Raw genomic sequence first — 19134 nt, 5'->3', positions numbered from 1 at the left:
TGTGTGTGTGTATGTGTTGAAAAGTGATGTCTATTAGCTCGGTTACTCCGGCTGTGTCCCCGTGAACTCCATGGAGCATAGACTCTACGATTTGCAATTCATTCCGGTGAAGGATATCGCACATCACGCATCATTATCCAGCCATTTCGCGCAGCATAGCCATTTAACACACCCGTGAGCACACTCACACACACACATCATGTGACACAACCGTTCTTTGCATCTCCCTTGCAGCGTGTCTAGGCCGTCCAGGTTGTGTTCTACCCTGCCCCTCGTAACAGATACGCGATCCGGCGGTTGCAGAGAGACCACCACCAACCAAGAGTGTGTTTTTGAGTGTGGTTGCAAATCGAGCTCTCGTACCTACAGTGTGTGTTGTTGTGAATGTGGAGAAGACACCATTAGAAGAAGAAGCAGAAAAGCCACGATATCCACTTGCGTATGCGCGTTGTGTGCTCGTCTGTGTATGTGTGATTGCATCGAATGAGTCAGCTACAACTGCGCCGGACTGACTGACTAACAACCCGGAGTGGAGAGGGGTTGGTTTGCCTGACTCTCTCTCGCGCTCCCGAGGTCTCTGCAGCTTTCGGAACTACAGAGTGTGCGGCGGGGCCTCCTCGGTGTGTATGTGTGTAAGGCCCCATACTACCAGCTGTACTGATAAGAAAGTCATTCGCGGCTCGTTTCACCTCGTTTCGGAACGGCGAAACCGGAGCGCGGCAGGCAGTTGTGTGAATCGGTGCCGTTGTGTTCGGCTCGCTGTGTTGTTCGTTCGCTGCAGCTTTTTTCCGCCCCGTTCCGCGGCAGCACATCCGGCAGCGACGACCTGCAGCAGCAGCAGCAGCAGCAGCAGCAGCGCTGAAAGCAGTTGATTGGTATCGTCTTCCATCACCAAACGTGTCTGCAGTGTTGCAGTGTCTGTGTGTGTAGAGTGTGTGCCGTTTTTACTCCCCAAGTTTGGCCATGAGTGCCTCGAAAGAGTTCGAACGGAACGAGGCGATTCGCAAAAGCATACGGTTGAAGGCGCCGGTCCGGATGGAGGTGGCAGGCACTGGTGCAACGACGACCACCACGAGCACCACCTCGACGACCACCACATCACCAGCACCACCGCCGATCACATCGCCCACCGGGACAAGGCGGCCAGTGTCGCTGATGACCTCGCCGTTGCCGTCGCCCCGCCTGGCCACGCTCGGCGTACGGGAGCGCAACCTACGCAACGAGCTGGACAGCGGCCCAACGCAACGCACCTCGTACCTGCAGCGGCCTACGCCCGCGGCGAAACCGGCCACCGCCCGGGTCGACATACGTGACGGATACTCGCTGAAGCTGAGTGACATTACGCGAGCTCCCGCTGCTGCTCCTGCCGAGCCTAAGATGGCGACCAATGGGGGAGTAGCTGCGGAGCAGCCGAACGCCGAATCGGTCGATGTCCACTCGCTCTCGGTGCTGCAAACGCTGGAGCGCCAGATCAACACGATGGAGTTCGACGAGCGGATGAAGCAGCGGCGCGATCTGCTGCTCCAACCGCCGGGCTCCCCGGGCTCCCCGATCATGAGCTCCGCCTCGATGGCCCGCCGCAAGGACCAGCGGCCCGTGCACTACGGTGAGCTGCCGAGTCTGCTCAACACCGGCATCAGCGATGTGGCCACCGGCAACGGGTTCGGCTATCTGGACCGGGAGGACAGCGGCGCCAACGACGACAGCGATGACGAGCTGGCCCACGCGCGGCAGAATGCATTCAAGCGCGGGGAGGAAGGTCGCAGCTCGACCGGCGGTGCTACCGGGTACAGCATGAAACCGAAAGCGACCCGCATCATCAACCGTACCGTGTCGGACACGAAGAACGCAGAGGCGGCTGTTAAAACGATACGGCTGAAGAAGCTCGCCCCGAAGCCACCGGTCGCCGTGGTGGGGATGAAGCCTTCGACAGCGGCACCACCGCCCGCCTCCTCCTCCACGGCTGCCGCCGACAAAGGAAAGGGAGGGTTGGGTTTGGTGGTTGGACGCGGTGGAACCAGCGGCGGCACTGCAGCAACGGTTGTTGGGTCATCCAGTGCAACTGGCAGCACATCGACGACCGCCTCCTCCTCCTCTGGAAGCGGTGGCACGACAGCTGGCAGCGGCGGAGGGGTCACGGGGTCCAAACCGGCGGCAATCACGACGGAGAAGAAGATTAGTGCCGAGGTGCTGAAACAGTTCGCGGCCGCGCAGACACAGAAAGTGCAGGTAACGTGACACTTGAATGAGCCGGTGCGGTGCCGTGACCAGGATCCACTAATCGGCTTCGGGTTAGAGGCGGTCACCGCCGCCATTGAGAGTTGAGTGACCGTGGTGCAATTTCAAATTGGTGCGGGAATTTCGGAACAAAAAACCCTGAAGACACACGACACACGAGTGCTTTATGGCACTGGCGAGAGTGTAGGCACATGGGGTTATTATTATCAGCAAGATATACTACGGACTGTCCCCGCTGGAGAGAGAAGGCTACGAGAATAACCTATTGGTACTTCTGTTGGGAAGCCCGAATTAGCCCTGAAGTGTTTACACAGTCACATTTCTCTGAAGAGACATCTAGAGAAGCGTGTACACACTATCTCTCGGGATCAAAAGTTTTCCATTTGTCCAACTGCTCCTGCTGTTTCTACTCTGTATTTGTGCTACGGATGCTTCAACTCCCTCCGTGTGTAAGACACATCATTTCGCTTGGGCGTTGTTGCCCTGTGGTGAGCTACCCATGTCAGCCGTCTCCATACTATCTTGCTTATCGGCTCTTGATGTCGCCTGCAAGCACAGCAAGCGCAGCGATAAGATAAGTGTGAGCAATTGCGCGACACAAACGTTGTTACCATCAACCCCCTGTCTCGTTGTCGGCATCTCTCGCAACACGAAATGAGCAAACCTTTGGCCCCTTTTCTACCCCGCCGCCGCGAGACATTCGTGTGGGGCGGGCGTACTGCTGCTGCTACTGTGCCGACTGAAAAGTGCAATGGGGAAAGTTTTCTCAGAGTTTGCAAGAAAAGAACATCCACCAACGGAGGAAAAGGCAAAGGTTAAAACACAGCCGTGCACGTGAAGAGGAACTTTCAGTCGCTACCACCTCCAGTTATCACGCTCGCTCGTGTGTGTGTATGATTGAAAGGGCTTCACTCTGCGATAGAGTAGATGGGGCTTTACCTTTTTTTTGGTCGTGATCGATCGATCACACACGCCACGGTAGAGAGAGAGAGCAGAATGGGGTTGTGGTGGCGGTTTTGTGCGTTTGATTTCCGCATCGGTTGAGCAAAATGAAATGAAAACAACACACGAAACATTGGTCCGATAATTGGTCCGCGCTCACGATGTGTGAAAGAGTTTCATTTCCAGACACATCAAAGTGAGGCTGCTGTATAGTGAGAGAGAGAACGGGACAATCGCGCAGATGTGATGATGGGGATCACTTAAGCGAAGAAGACTTGCTTTTCCGCCGTCGAGCAATAAGGGAATAAGTTTTTATCCGTTTCCCCTGGAGAAGCATCATTTCTATATTCTGCACCAAGTGCTTTGGAGTTGGGCTGTGGTTCATCTGCTCTGGTGTGTGTCCTTAAGAAAATGGTACGCCATTCCGAGGTACCTCCAAACACAAAAAGCGAATGCGGAGAAGATGTGTTCAACTCACCTGACTACACCCTTCCACGGTGGAGTACGTGAAGGAAGGTTCTTTGTTACTCAGTTTTACACCTTCTCTGTGTGCTCTTGGGCAAGCGCTTGTTATTGCGTTCTTTCATTTGCTGCTGCTCCTGAGCTAACGTTGTAAGACCAATACATACCCCTGTGGGAGCTGTAGCCCTGTAGCTCGCTTCTTTTTGGGGCAAGATCCAGCTGTGCTGTGGAAGCTGTATGTGTGTGTGTTTGTTGTGGGGAATGGCTCGTAAAGAAAATTGAGCTTTGGGTTGTATTTTTTACGAGGCAGAATTTAAGGTTTATGGTCCTTCCCCTTAAACCACCCCCTCTGCTGTGTGGCTGGACGAATGATTACCGCCAGACGACGAATGTAGTTGCGGCACGGACAAGGCTGAGTAGCCAGCGGGAGTAATTCGGAGTAACAGGGGTAACTCCCCCCCGCGCTGGCATTAGTAGTGTCCCAGGCTTATGGTTACAGCCAAATTTATGACAATATTCAATGCGAAGGTACTGGGCTGTAAATAAAGATGCCTCCTTTCTGGCGCATTTGTTTGGGGCCGTTTTTGCCGTTGGCAAAATCTTTGCTACATACAGACGGCGTTGGGGTAGCGTTAATAAGCCAGTTAGCACATTTTAACCAGAGTAATGAACTGAACGTGGATCCCTAAACGGTTCAGTGTTATGAGCCTGTGCCTGCTCCATGTATGTGTTGAGGATATACTTACTCGGAGCGATGTGAGACTTTCCATCAACAAAAACACTACCTTTTTTGTCCAAATAATTCCGCAATGTGTGTGGAGATACTTCCTCCGGAAGGTATTTGATGGACACAGTGAATTAGTTAGCAATCAGTCCATCCGTGGTTCCACTAGCGGGCAACTTCCAGTACGTTAACAGTTCGGAAACGGCTACCCGTTTCCTGATGCTATTTGTGTGCAGTACATATCCATATATTCCATAAAGCAACCATCCACACACAAGGACGTCTGGCTCATCAAATGCAGTTAGATTGCATATAATTGGCCCGGCGGTGAGCTGTGTTTACATCTCTCCCTCAATAACCATGCTAGCTTGTTTTCAAGGTGATCAACTCCATCCATATACACAGCGGACGCGGAGGCAGCACCTGACCGATCATCTGTGTGGCGTATGTTGTGGCGTGATTCGCAATCGAAAGGTGCAACGCGATGGACGATGAATTCCATTCCGTTTCCAACGCAATTGCTGCATTTCCGTTATGCGCTTGTTTTGAAACCTGATGGATGTGCTTGCTAAGCTAGGCTGTTCGCTGTACTAAGTTGGCAAACCTTGACCTTCTGGACACAGCTGTTGTTGTGGGAGCCTCTTGTCGCCTTAATTAGCAGCTAGAGCAGTGCGATCTTGAAAGGTCCATTAATCTTAGATACTCTCATTAGTTCACATCTTACTGTTTAAGGGTGATATTGTCTCTAACGGGAGTTGAGAACTTACCTTGTTGCCTTTTTCTCTCAAATATGATGCCTTTTTCTTTCGTTTGATACACGGGAATCACTTGTATTCTTCCGAATTTCCCAACAGACCAACACAGAAGTTCGCGTATCGACTTCTTCCCACACGGGAGGGAGGCTCTAACGAGCATAAACAAATCGTGAGAGTTCCCAACAACACCGACCAAAATGGCAGTGAAGAAGGCGAAGAATTCGTGTTTGCCTTGATGCGTTGATGTTTTACTTGGCGAGGAACGTATTTTTAGAATTACGCCAGTCACATCTCCGCTATTTAGCTAAAGGAAAAATATCAGCATGAAGTACACACCCCGGCACTTTTACAAGACCGGTAGTGTGTGTGTGTGTATGGGTGTTCTATTTCTCAGTTTTTCGTGTGTTTTTTTTTTCTTTATGTGTGAATGCATGTTCGCGGAAAACGGCCGTCGTCCGGCTGCGTTCTGTTTTGGTTGCACTCGGGCGAAAGGTTATGCCTATTATTAAAGCTAAACTTCTGCCTCTTCTGGGTGGGGAGTATCATCAACCTTTTTCTATTGCTCGTGTACTGCCTGTGTTGGGGAGGCGTGTGGCGAATTGTAACACCAACAGCACGCGCCCCGCCACAGATGCGAGAAGGTGTAACGCACCACCACGTATTTATGACTTTCACCTCGGACACTTGGATTTTTGCTCTGTGTGCGGTCCTATCGTTGTCATAATGCCGCAATGATTTACGACCTGACAGGCCGATCGATTCCTTTGCAGGCGAAGGATTGCGGGGAAAAGGGGGGGAGGGAGGTAACTGGTAAGAAAAAGGGCACCCGAAAGTGCCCCACCATGAAGACGACGACCCAGGTGATGGCAATTCCCAGCAAATCTCCAAATGGTAATGGGCATCCGGTATTCCGGCGTTGTGTTGAACCTTTGGATGCCAGGGGATGCCCCAAATTCCACCCAGCAAAGCAATTGATATTAATTTCCCTTTTCTTTTTTTTTTGTTCTCTTCCTCTAGGGCTCCCCAAATATGCAAATGCGCGGTACGCCCGCCCGGTGGCGATCGGGCGAGGAGCACATCGGCAAGTACAAGCTGCTGAAGACGATCGGCAAGGGCAACTTTGCGAAGGTGAAACTGGCGAAGCACGTCCCCACCAACAAGGAGGTCGCCATCAAGATCATCGATAAGACGCAGCTGAATCCTTCCTCACTGCAGAAGCTATACCGCGAGGTAAGTACTAACCGGGAGGTTGAACGAAGACATCAGGACTACCACCTTGCTCCTTCCCAAGAAGAAGTTTGGTGACGATGGATGGTAGTGTCTGATTAGATTTTGGTCGGTTTAGGTAGCCGACGAATCCAAATAAGAGTTAGATATTCAGCAACACACCGAGCGACCACCTACGAAGAAGCTCTGATTCCCCTTAAAGCCTCTCACATACTCATTAGCTTTGCTTGGGCATCATGATCCGCACCGGCGACAGCAGCTTGTGTATCTAATCTGTAATTCGAATCCGAGTGACACTTTCACATCACGCGCGAGCGTTTGTCGAGTAGGTTGATTAATGCCTTCGTTAGCATGTGGATGGCATCGGAGGCACGTGATGGTTGATAATTGCTGCTTTTTCACTGCGAAGGAAAAGTGTCCCATCGGTGAACACTGGATACTGCTGATAAATACCACGTGCGTCGGCACGAATTGGAGCATGAGCAGAAATTTGGTTGAAATTTCACCTTCTTGTGATTCTCAGAACGTTAAGGTTGTTTTCATCTTATGATGCATACAGTGAGCTTAGTACATTTTAAAATAGAGAAAATCTGGTTGAAGGTAAACTTACACAAAAAAAGGAAAATCTAGAATTCTGAGAACCTCATGACATAGGTACACAAACTCTCATTGTCCCCGTTTTTGCCTCGCGCAGTTCATCCGCAATAATGAACTCATCAATATTAATAACATTGAGCTGAGAGCTGTCGCTAGGGACAATCGGTTAGCGTTGGGTTAATTGACCCTCCTTTTTATATTTCTATCCCCCCCCCCACCCCCACACCTGAACCACAATGTGCTAATTAATATTAATCCACACACCTCCTATCACCCTCTGCGGTTGGTGTTCTTTTTTCCCTTTTGTAGGTGCGGATAATGAAAATGCTCGATCATCCGAACATCGTGAAGCTGTTTCAGGTGATCGAAACGGAAAAGACGCTCTACCTGGTGATGGAGTACGCGTCCGGTGGCGAAGTGTTCGACTATCTCGTCGCCCACGGCAAGATGAAGGAGAAGGAGGCTCGCGCCAAGTTCCGACAGATCGTGTCCGCCGTACAGTACTGCCATCAGAAGCGAATTATACACAGGTAGCGTATTCCGAGACCTCCCTCCCCCAGCCTTCATCATTAGGAGGAGGATTCATCCTCAATCAACTCACACTCATATGCCCCCTCGTCCGTTCTCTTTTTAGAGATTTGAAGGCGGAAAACCTGCTGCTCGACAGCGAGATGAACATCAAGATAGCGGACTTTGGCTTCTCGAACGAGTTCACGCCCGGCTCGAAGCTGGACACGTTCTGCGGTTCGCCACCGTACGCAGCGCCCGAGCTGTTCCAGGGCCGCAAGTACGACGGGCCGGAGGTGGACGTGTGGTCGCTCGGCGTCATCCTCTACACCCTGGTCAGCGGTTCGCTGCCGTTCGACGGTGCCACGCTGAAGGAGCTGCGCGAGCGCGTCCTGCGGGGCAAGTACCGGTAAGTAAGAGGGGGAATGTGAGGTCCAAAGAGTTATAGAGAGCTCAATCATACGGTAGATCGTATAAAAGACGTGAAATGACTTCATTTAAATGCAATCTGAAAATCTGAACTATTGACCTCTCTAAACAACACGTGTGTGTGTGATGTACACACAGCATTCCCTTCTACATGTCGACCGACTGCGAGGTCCTGCTGAAGAAGTTCCTCGTCCTCAACCCATCGAAGCGCGCCAACCTCGAAACGATCATGAAGGACAAATGGATGAACATGGGCTACGAGGACGATGAGCTGAAGCCGTACGTCGAACCGTTGCCCGATCTGAAAGATCAGAAACGGATAGGTAAGACGGGTACTGTATGCTCCACTAACTACTCAACTTGTACACCTTTGCTGTGGCGTGTTGTTGTTGTTGTTCTTGTTGTTGTTTGTCATTTCTCGTTCTGTTGTTGTTGTTCCTTCTTCCGTGCTCTTTCCTCGTTCGTTGTTTTCTTCATTTCGAAACGTTCGCTCGATTCGTTCAATGGAGATGTAAAATTCAATCTTTCTTATATTCGATTTTTGTCTTGTTTCAAGTTTTTCAAAACATTTATCTACAATAAGTGCGTGCCATTTGGGTAGTCGCAATTTTGTTATGTTTTTTTTTTACATACACTCATTTCCTAGTCATCTCTCCTCTTTGCCAAATGAACTGGCGCGCGTCACCTGTACAAAACGAGATAATTCATGCTAAAAAACATGATGTATAGTACACATTTTGCTTTTTTTATCACATTTTTCTACACATTTTTTTGCCAAAATTTAGTGCCAATTTTGTACATTCGCTAAAACACCTAAAACACAACGATTCACGTGCGTAGAGTACGCAAAAGAGAGTGAAAGAGATACCACTTGGTATCTGTTTTCATCGCAACGGCGCTTCGCTATCTAATCAGCGTTCACTCATTCCATGTCAGGCACACCCTCACACTTACACTCGATCATATCACGCGTAGGTTCAAAGATTCAATACATGATGGGGTACGATGGACATCCCTCGCCAGACGAGGTGTAGTCTCGTCTGTATCCCGTTTCTGTCGATTTAATGCTTTTTTTCTATCTCACGCCACACTTGCATTGGCATTTTCAACAATCAACGTTTCGTTACATCTCTCAGCTACCTTTTTTGTTCAAAATTCCATACACTTTTGTACACGATGGGGTACACGTGTATTTTAGATCTTTTACCATTCTCGTTTGCTTGTGACGTGTGTGTTTGTTTGTGATGTTTTGATCAGCTAAAGTTGCGTTTTGATTTGTTCCTTTTTTGTGTCATTTATTTTATGTTTTCCTTTTGCACGCTCTCAAAGGTGTGATGTTAATTGATTTACAATATTTTGGTTTTATCCCACCTTCATGGTTTTGTCTTGCCTCCTCCTTGAGCAAATTATCTCGTTTTGGTGGTGCGTTTGTGTGTGTGTTCGATGGTGATTTTGAATAACATTTCAAAATTGTTTCATACTGTTTTTTTCCCTCACCACTGCGCCCTCGCAATAACGCAAGAAGGCAACCAAGCCGTCTTCAAACCTCGCCTAAGTACATCAAGATTTTCAACATTCAACATTCAATGTTTTTTTACTTCCATTTGTCTTCTCAATTCCTTACCTTATTAATAGTTAATTGTTATTCTTACTCTATATCTATATATGTGCATGTGGTTTGTTGTATTTTGTAGAATTGAAATTGATGCTCGCCTTGGAATGCTTACGATATCATACGATCATTTCCGGATAAGCAAAGGCGCCTTTATAGTTTCATCCCAAAATGCCTCAAAATGGAATCATGTTGTATCTGTTCGGTTCTCCATTGAATCAGTCTGTCCGAATTGGCATTCATCGACCATTCGACCGAATTGGAGTGCTTTACATACATTTATTTTCTTACTATTTTCCCGTTGAAACACATGTTGAAGCCAACGTAGAATGAATTAAAAAAGAACAAATTGGCATTTCGTTGCGCACATGCAGTGAAAAAATTCGTAAACCCAATACATTTTATTTTTTGAGGACTAAAATATTTAAATTAATTTTTGTATTTTGAAATGCATTGTTGTGGAATGTTCTGTTGTTCTGTTTTGGTTTTTGTGCGGTACCCGTTCGTTACATATGTTACACGGGGATGTTCCTATGTCTGTGTTTTTTTTTTTTAATCGAAAATGCTCGAACCCCCCGATGCAAGCGCTGACTGAAGATATATGAATCGATGCGAAGAATCAATGACACTCAACACACACACAACACGCTAGAATTGGGCCCACTTCAGAATAAAGTCGTCTCGTTCATATCCTTCACTCGTGTGCAAGTATTACTAATACAGTTCCATCTCCCCCCTTTGTAATCCTTTTTTGGGATAAAAACTAACTCCCCCCCCCCTACCCGCCCCTTCCCCTTCAATAGCATAATTAGTGTTGTATGTCTAACCAATAAGTACGTTACGTGTGTTCAATGGTTTGTCTGTCTCTCACATACGCATCCTATAATGATTTTCTTCTGCTTTCTTTCTTTTCTCTTGTTTCTCGTTTCATTTGTTATACTTTCCATCAATACACAATCGTGTGTGTGTCCGCATATGCGCTAATCAACGATCCCTGATATATGCACTCTTCCACACGTTGTATGCGTGTTCTACATAAATGTGTCCCCCCGTATGCGCGTTGGGCGTGCTTTGGCGGATTGCGTATACTTGCGGCGCGGCACTTTGATCTGCGTGAATGTTGGATCTCGATTGTCGTGTTATGTTTCGATTTGCAATGAACTGGGAAACCAATCCTGGTGTACAACCAAAACATAATGCTAACAATGTGATCATCAATCTCAACCGATCGACCAACGTGCGACTACCACGAAACAAACCAAAAAAAACCACACCACCCGCACCATATGGTCCACAATCGATAACCTCACCACATGTACGTGTGTGTGTGTGTGCGTGCGCCGTGCAGAAGCGTTAGTCGCGATGGGCTACAATAGGCAAGATATTGAAGATTCATTGGCAAACACCATGTACGATGACGTATTCGCCACTTATCTACTGCTCGGGAGAAAAAGCACCGACGTAAGTTTGGGTTTTCTTTTGTTTGTTTGTTTTCCTTTCGTTACAATGTCCCCCTTTCCATCCCCCTCACTCCCTTGGTCCTTGTAATGTTGTTCCCTTTCCTGGACGCGCGCGCTACTCCTCCCTGCCAATTATTATTTCGCGCTGTCCGAAGTTCTTACTGTCCTTTCGTTAAGAAATCCTTAGTTCCCTTCTGTCCGACGTCTCTAGGCGCTAGATAGAAAGCTTCTGTACCAAAAATAGTGTCCAGAAGCGGCACAATATCATCAGAAAACATTACATTTTTTAAAAAATATCAATCGCTTTAAAAACGAATTTTATCAACCATTTTCTTCTTTTGCACGCCTGTGTTTTTCATTTCGTTTTGATTTTGTACAATGTTTTCTTACATTTTTACTAAAGCAAACAGAGCCCCAGAGCGTGCACCTCAAAAAATTATCTCTAATTATCCAACCCCCCTCACTCACTCACCAGCTTCTAATAGCTGTAACTAAAATGCTATTAATTTCAAATTTCAAACTCACACATTGCAAATCATTATTGCGGCAGGGTTTTTAACTTTTATCGTTTTGTTTTGTTATCGTTTCGGAAGCGTTTCAATCTCGCGTAGTTTGAACGTGCCAGTTACTTATAGTTCGTTTCGTCTGACTTTGTTCTGCCTTTATTCTTGAATATTCAATTTCTATTTTATCAATTTCTTTCCTTTCTTAGTTTCGCTTCTCGCCGCTATTTTTTTACTTATTATAAACAGAAATTCTAGCACGTAGAAAAGAACGTCCAAAATCCCCTTTTCCATATTGTTTCATTTCGATTTTCATCTTTCACACTCTGCTGTATAAGCGTTTAAGAGAAGGCACATGGTCATTTTCCCGCGAAGTTAATCGGCAATGGAATGAAGCTTTTGAGCGATTATTACTGTGGAACATCTTGTGGAACGTAAGGTTATTTAGTGACTCACCAGACAGCAGACACGTGGCGGCAGTTGCAGGAGTAAATAAAACCCACGTGCTCATAAATTGTAAATTAAATCGCGATACACTACCGATGGGAAAACATACTGCTACCGACGAAATGGCGCTGGCAAACGAGACATTAGGGTACTTAAAATCGCACTCAGCGTTGAGAGGATGGCAGTATCTGCTGGGCGGATACCAAAAAGATAAGGAACAACCAAACACGGCCGCATCAATCCATCTTCCATACACAATCTTTCCCCACAGTGTGCTCACCAAACCCCAGCATCGCCAGCAAGTGACGCGGTGACAATAAGAAGACGGACCAGCCTGCGCGCCTGTATTAGATTGCTGCAGTGTGCCGCCACCGCCATCACAGGGGCGTGATAAATATTTGCACTTACAGCCGCACATCCCTCGTTACGCCGATGGTGCTGTCCTTCCGCACCGTTCGCCACCAAGCACCCGACGACCGATCGTGGAGAGATGCGCGTTTATATAGGCAGAGCAATAAATTCCAATTAATGAAACTGGTGGTCAGGGATGCGCACACACAATGACACACACACCTAAGCCAAACAACTGCGCCAAGGTTTCCGTCCCGGACCGGTATGTGTGTGTGGGGATATTGGCATGAACGCGCGGAATACTACGGTCACGTGTCCAGTACGTATGGCGGGATTGAAGATCACGCTGCTGCCGCTGCCACCGAACGCCATTGAGCGTGGAGAGAGCAACCTTTGCACGTCTGAGCGGCCAAATGTTCGCTGTTAATAATCGTTCCGAGTTCCCATTCCAATGCCGAACCAGTAGAGAGGATTTAGCTGACCAAAGAAATGCCTCACATTCAAAATAATGAATGTGTTAGCAACTGCCGTTTGCTCGGGAAGCAGTTGTGTTATTGTCGTTGTTTTAAGTAACCAGTGAACCGAAAAGAATTGTTTCGCGCGTCTCCCAACCTCCCTGCCATCCCACTTCCTTCCGCATAGTTCTCGTTTTTTTGTTTAGCACCTTCCCTATCCCATAATACCCCAAATGCGCCCCTAATTATACACCACTAATGGATGATTTTCTCTTTGTGTGTACGATATGCTGCGCCACGCCACATAACAGTCCGAGTCGGACGGGTCCCGGTCCGGATCGTCCCTGTCGTTACGTAACATTGCCGGCAACGAGGGTGCCGCAGCCGGTAACTCCCAGGTGCAAAGCCCAACGCATCGCGGCGTGCATCGAAGCATATCCGCGTCCAGCACCAAACCGAGCCGGCGAGCTTCCAGCGGTGGCGAAACTCTGCGTAAGTATTGGTGGCGGCTCCTGGCGGGTTCTATTTATCCACACAGATACATACACGCGTATTAGAGACAACCCAACAAATGGCGAAGGCTTCTAGAGAGGTGCTTTATCATTGCTGTTAGTGGGATGGAGTAAAGTTCATTTATAGAATTAGAAACAAATTTTGCTTTGGACAAGTGTGAACAGATCTCTTACATCTCTGCCTGTTTTGGGCTTTTCAACGCTAAGAAACGAAACTAGACTTTAACGTATAACAATCTAACAGTATCTTAGCCACCAAAACAATTGGAATGATCTCTAACTCTAACTTCTACTGATGTTCTAATACAAAATCAAATCCTCTTCACGTCCTGCGCATCTGTTCACACGCATTTAACGCCCAATAAGACACAAAAGCAGAAGGGCATAGCACAGATAGCTGGCATGGCTACATACTCTCTACTAACACCCTGCATTCCCAGCCTGTCCCCGGGGCGAGCGGGCGCGCGCGCCCCCCGGGGCTCGACGGTATTGCCATGAAAAATTTAGAAATCTTCCAACGCTTCATTACAGGCGTCGGTCCAACGACGGCCGTGGCCGCGGCCGCAGCTGCCGCCGCCGTCGGTGCCGGTGGTGGCGGCGTGGGCGGCGGCGGTGGTGGTGGCGCTGTTGTCGGCAGCATGGCAGCGGCGGGCGGTGGCGCCGGAACTGGCACGGTGGTGGGTGGCGGTACCGGCGGCGGTACGGCCAACGTCACCGGGAACAGTGTGCTCGCCGGTGCGACCAACAACCACAGTTCGGGCACGGGCGGTAGTGGCGGCGGTGCATCTGAAAGAACATCGATGTAAGTATCGTTGTGGCGTTTGTTGTGTCTTCAAATGGTGTGTCTGATTGATGCTAATTTTCTTTCCCCTTTTTTTTGGCAGAAGCAGTAATTTCAAGCGTCAAAATACAATCGACTCGGCGACGATCAAGGAAAACACGGCACGACTGGCCGCACAGAACCAGCGACCGGCTTCGAGCATAACTAAACCGATTACCTCGGTAGACAACTGTAAGGGAGAATCGAAATATGGACACTTAGCTCACAAAACCACGCTTTACCTAACGACAACTCCTCTTTCCCCCTTTTTCCCGACCACTTTGCAGCATCGATCTCCAGCCCGGCGAAAGCGCGTACTACCAGCAGCAGTACGAGTACCAAGTACGATCCGAGCAACGGCTCCCGGACAGTAGGCCCCAGTGCCGGCCTAATGCCTAGACGGTCCACGACGCTGTACGAGAAAACGTCGTCCACAGAAAAGACAAACTCCACCACGGATCCAACGTAAGTTTATCCATGCGGCGCTCATGCTGTGTGGAAGCGCATCACTTCAAAAACACCACTCACGATTGACGCGGTTCAGCTGTTGTAGCTTTCGATCTTGCCCCCTTTCACTTACTCCCCCCATCGCCCCTTGAATATCCTAATACACGTATATTCGCTCGTGTGTTCGCAGTCCATGCGCCCCAATGGAACTGAAAGTGATTAATGAAGGGGATTCTCCTATGGGAGAAGGAAAATGGCAAAACAATCATCCTTCAGCTTCGTTGGCAGCGCACTTCCGTTCCCGGTGTGGCTTCCCGATCTCTCAAATACTGATTGATGGACACACAAAACACTTACACACACGCGCGCAATGTAATAAACCCACCTGTGTGTGTGTGTTTTTGTTTGTTTTTTTTTTTTGTCCATTGTCGATGTTGTTTTACCCCTCCCAGTTCTTCTCCTGCTCGCCAAAACAATCCAGAAGCACCTTGAAGCAGTGGCTTGAAGTGTTTTTCTTATTTCATCGTTCTGTTCCTTCACTCGTGGAAGAGAACTGGGATTTAAAGTGGGAGCAGGGGAGAATAGAAAGTTTATTTGATTAACTTAGTTGCGTGCGTGTTTTAATTCAGCCAGGCCAGGAGTTTTGAACTCTTTCACTCTCTCTCTCTCTTGCTCTCTTGCTTAGGATAGAACCGTTTTTCGAGGATTTGTTGTTTGTTCACTGTTTGAATCCTGTTTTTAATTTCTATTGTAGCGATTTGACTCCTTTCGTTGGCATCTTTTTCAAGTTTTTCTTTGTTTAAAATCAAACCTAGATAGAAGGAAAGATATTGTAACACGAAAACTTGTACAAACTACTACTTCGCTTCGGTCTGGTTTGGAGCTTTTGTTTCACACGTTTTTTCTCTTGTCCTGTGTTTTCCAATTGGTGGGGAGGAGGTTTTGCTTTCCTTTTTGATGGTTGCGTTGTTGTTTTTTTAATTTTCCGTTTTGGTACAATGAATGTGTTCTTCTCTTGTTTATAGTTTCATTTTTATTCGGGCTTCAGAGCCTATATTTACATCCTTCAAAGCGTGTTCACACTATTGGCATATCAAAACCGTCATTCATCAGTATCATTACCATCCATATGAAAAAAAAAACAATTGAAATTAAAATTCACCCATAATCCTGATACATTTGTTTTCTCTGTTTCTCTCTCTCTCTCTCTCTCTCTCTTTCTCTATTTCTGCTCTCTGTGCTCCTACTACATATACAATCGGCGATACGACAAATCTGTTTCTATCAATTTCTTTTTCACTCACGCTATTACTTACATCGTACACCAAATTCTTTACATCGACGAATATAAATTGAACGCAATTTGCGCGCTGTGTGTGAATACCCTCTTCATTGTGGTAAAACAATTCCATCAACAACAACACAATCGAACAAATGCCCTCTATGTGTGTGTGTACTCTCTCTTTCACCTTCCCTTTTCCACCCTCCCTTACTCGGCATTATAGTAGCAACAGTTTCGTCGCACCAATACCCGAATTCAACCGTGGCAACTCAGCATCGGCAGCTACTAGTGGTGCGGGTAGTGGCGGTGGTGGTGGTGGTGGCGGGGTAGCCAACAGTGGCAGCGCTAACACCACCGGCACGGGAACGACCGGGGTCACGACCGGTAGCACCGCGGGCGGTGGCGGCGGCGGCGGCGGCGGCACCACCACCACTGGCACTATGGGCGGCAGCGGTAGTGTTAGTGTTGGCGGTGCCGGTAGCGTTACCGGTGGTGGCAACGGTGGTAGTAACATTGGAGGAGGCGGCGGCGGCGGCGGTGGCGGCACCGGTAAGGGACATGTCAAGAGTGCATCCGTCTCCAGTCCCGGTCCGTCTGCCGACAGTACTACCAATAGTGCCGCCACGAACGATCCCCTCAGACAAAGGTATAAAACACAATGTTCTCTTCTCACTCTCACTCTCTCTCTACTAGAGTTGTTGTTTCGTTGTTTTTACTCTTGTTTTAGTTTTACGGTTTTTTGCGTTCTTTCATCGCTGTTGTTTGCTCGTTTTTCGCTGACCTGTTTCTCGAAAAACTAGCTGCGTGTGTACATGTGTACTTTGGTTTTTCTTTCATTTTCTATCTTAGTACCGAATCAATCGATCAGTTTTCGGATCTTTTTGTTACCTTTTGTTGTTGTTTTCGTTTAGTTTTGAGTTTTTTTTGTGCATACAGAAGTTGTACATCTTTTTCACTTCATAGATCATGTTTCGTTTTGTCATGCATCATAATAACACATGTCACAATGGCCGCCATACGCACTTTTATCCATTTTGCGGTTTTGCAAAAATGGTTCCTGATTTTGCTTTTCGTTTCGTGTCCATCCGGAAACATTCCACCATTTGTTTGAATAATTTTGCATAACTTATCAAAAAACAAAACTTCCCAACGCCTTATTTTGTGATCATCCCTTTCCTCCTTCCAGTCACCTTCCTCCTATCACCACCCATTCTTCATTGAGCCGCGGGAAACACGTTATTCCAAACATATATATTCGTTTGTGTGTTTGTGTGTGTGTGCCTAACATCTTTGGCTTTCTTTTTCTTATCACACGGTTTGTTCAATTTGATTTTGAATAATATGCTCTCTGTACCGTTTTGCGTTGATTCTTCTTGTACCGTTTTTCTACCATCCTGTTCCACTTGCTCTCTTTCTCTTCTCCATGTATTATGTACGCTTTCTCGAACTGTGTACGTTCTAGCGGAAAGTTTATCCCTCTCCAACATGCCAAATGGCGCAAATCTGTTCCGTTGCGGAGCTTGAACATGTGCACCCTGTTTCATCATGTACCAGTTCAAAGTTTCCTATTGGATTCTCTTTCCTATTGGTTTCTTATTCTCTTTGTTATTGGATCGCTTCTTAATCATCTCGTTATTGTTGTTCGATTATGTTTTCGTTTTAAAACTCATCACACATTTTAATAGATTTTTCTTTTTATGTTTCAAACAATCTTTCACTGATTCTCGTAGCGCTTGGTATATACATTGAGAGATCGTGTTTCTTATCCATCATATCTTTGTGATTCTCTTTTTTTTCTTTTCCATCGAAAATTGAATCATGCCCTCCCCGCGCACTGGGTTCGGATTTTTTGCGCCACTTCACTTTCCGTGATGAATATACAAAAACCAACAACAACAACATAAAAAACCCGCAATAAATCCCGAAAACATATAAACAACACATTAACTGTGTACCACACACACTACCATCCCCCAAAAACCGTCAATCGGCTGGCGGGTGGTCGATCTTTGTCTTTTAATCACACTGCACACTTGCTAAACGTGGACCATTCTTACGTTCGTTGTGCTTCGTGGTTCGTCGTTGGTGGGACTCTTCCCAATTTCTTGGCCATTCTGCGAAACACGAACGAAAAACAATAATCCCACGTTGTTGCATGTGTGTGTATTGTAAACTGTAAACTGAACACAACTAAAACCACCCGAATGAATCGTAACCACCACTTTCGTACTCGCTAATACTCGCGTACCACACATCACCACAACTTTTCGGTGAGTCCACTACTTCCCTAAACAAACTCTAAACTTCGCTGGGTGAACGATGTTTCTTTTTTTTTCTTCTTTGGAATAATCTTGTTTATTCCTTTCGGTTATTTCGTTACCGTTGTGTTTGTTTTGTTTTGGTTTGTTCGTTACTACGATACCTTTTCTTTACTACAACTACTTTTTCGTTGTAATGTTTCAACTTTTCGTCTTCTTGTCTTATTGTCTTCCACTCTCTCTCTCTCTCTCTCTCATCTCTTTGTACGTTCAGTTATTCGTTAGTTCACGTTTCTTTCATTCCTTACCATAGTTTGTTCTCTTCTGCTGCATTTCAACACTCTAGCTTCGCTTCTTTTCCTCGACTTCCTTTACTTTCGGTCGGATTGTTTCGCATCTTATGCTGCCATGTTGTTGTTTGTTGTGTAGTGTTGTTTTGCAACCACTCGTTTGCTGTGTTATATGCATTAGATTCTATTTTTACTTCTTTTTTGTCGTTCCATCGGTTTAACCATCGTTGATTAGTGGATTTTTTGCGTTGAATTTATTTAAATTCCTATCTTTTTAAATCGGCAGATCCGTTTTGTTTCAAATTAGGGCGTTTTTTTGCATGATTCCGTAGTTCGATATCCGTCAAGTAGATAAACTATGTTCAAATTCGATTTATTCTATGGAAAAACGTAAACGCACCTGCAAAAAATACACCACCTTCTCTCACTCTTTGTAATAGTTCACCCCATTTGTTTCGTGCGCGCTCTTTCTCTCCGTCGTTTCTTTAAGAAGTCTCCGCACAAGCGATAATGCCATCGCCTATGCATTAATGAAATGTTCGTTTACTTATTCCTACGTCATCGCTATAATGGATCTTAGCCTCTTAGCCAGACGCGTCCTTGCCGACCTTTAATAGTCGCACCAGAGGTTGTCGTTTGACATACGACTTATGCATAGACTGGTCGAGGATTGGATCGATTCCTTACTCTCCCCCCCCTGCTTGCTCCCCGTCCAAGGCGATGACGTACGTCGGGACGAAGCAAATTATACCATCCACCGTCAAGGGTAATGAGCGCTTCGGTCTTAAGCGGGATCCAACTTGGGAGCTATTTATA

At 46.9% G+C, this 19134-nt stretch overlaps 1 protein-coding gene across 50 annotated transcripts in view; it reads left to right on the top strand.

The window, feature by feature from the left end:
* Positions 1-19134, top strand: part of LOC3291504 (MAP/microtubule affinity-regulating kinase 3) — a 103606-nt gene that overhangs the window by 66187 nt on the left and 18285 nt on the right. For 13 of the 50 annotated variants that reach the window (XM_061658965.1, XM_061658966.1, XM_061658968.1 and 10 more), the window contains 11 exons: positions 6139-6351; positions 7255-7475; positions 7580-7861; positions 8020-8213; positions 9407-9436; positions 10842-10954; positions 13021-13201; positions 13729-14023; positions 14106-14233; positions 14329-14506; positions 15994-16416. In XM_061658965.1, coding sequence (XP_061514949.1) covers positions 6139-6351; positions 7255-7475; positions 7580-7861; positions 8020-8213; positions 9407-9436; positions 10842-10954; positions 13021-13201; positions 13729-14023; positions 14106-14233; positions 14329-14506; positions 15994-16416 — 2258 coding nt within the window. Of the gene's footprint in view, positions 1-234; positions 2230-6138; positions 6352-7254; positions 7476-7579; positions 7862-8019; positions 8214-9406; positions 9437-10841; positions 10955-13020; positions 13202-13728; positions 14024-14105; positions 14234-14328; positions 14507-15993; positions 16417-19134 lie in introns of all 50 variants that reach the window. The other 37 variants (XM_061658953.1, XM_061658949.1, XM_061658950.1 and 34 more) reach the window with 15 other exon arrangements.

This window comes from Anopheles gambiae, chromosome 3, assembly GCF_943734735.2.
Source record: "Anopheles gambiae chromosome 3, idAnoGambNW_F1_1, whole genome shotgun sequence".
Lineage (NCBI taxonomy): Eukaryota > Metazoa > Arthropoda > Insecta > Diptera > Culicidae > Anopheles > Anopheles gambiae.
Note: the sequence above shows the minus strand (reverse complement) of the source record. Positions and strands in the feature narration are given on the sequence as shown.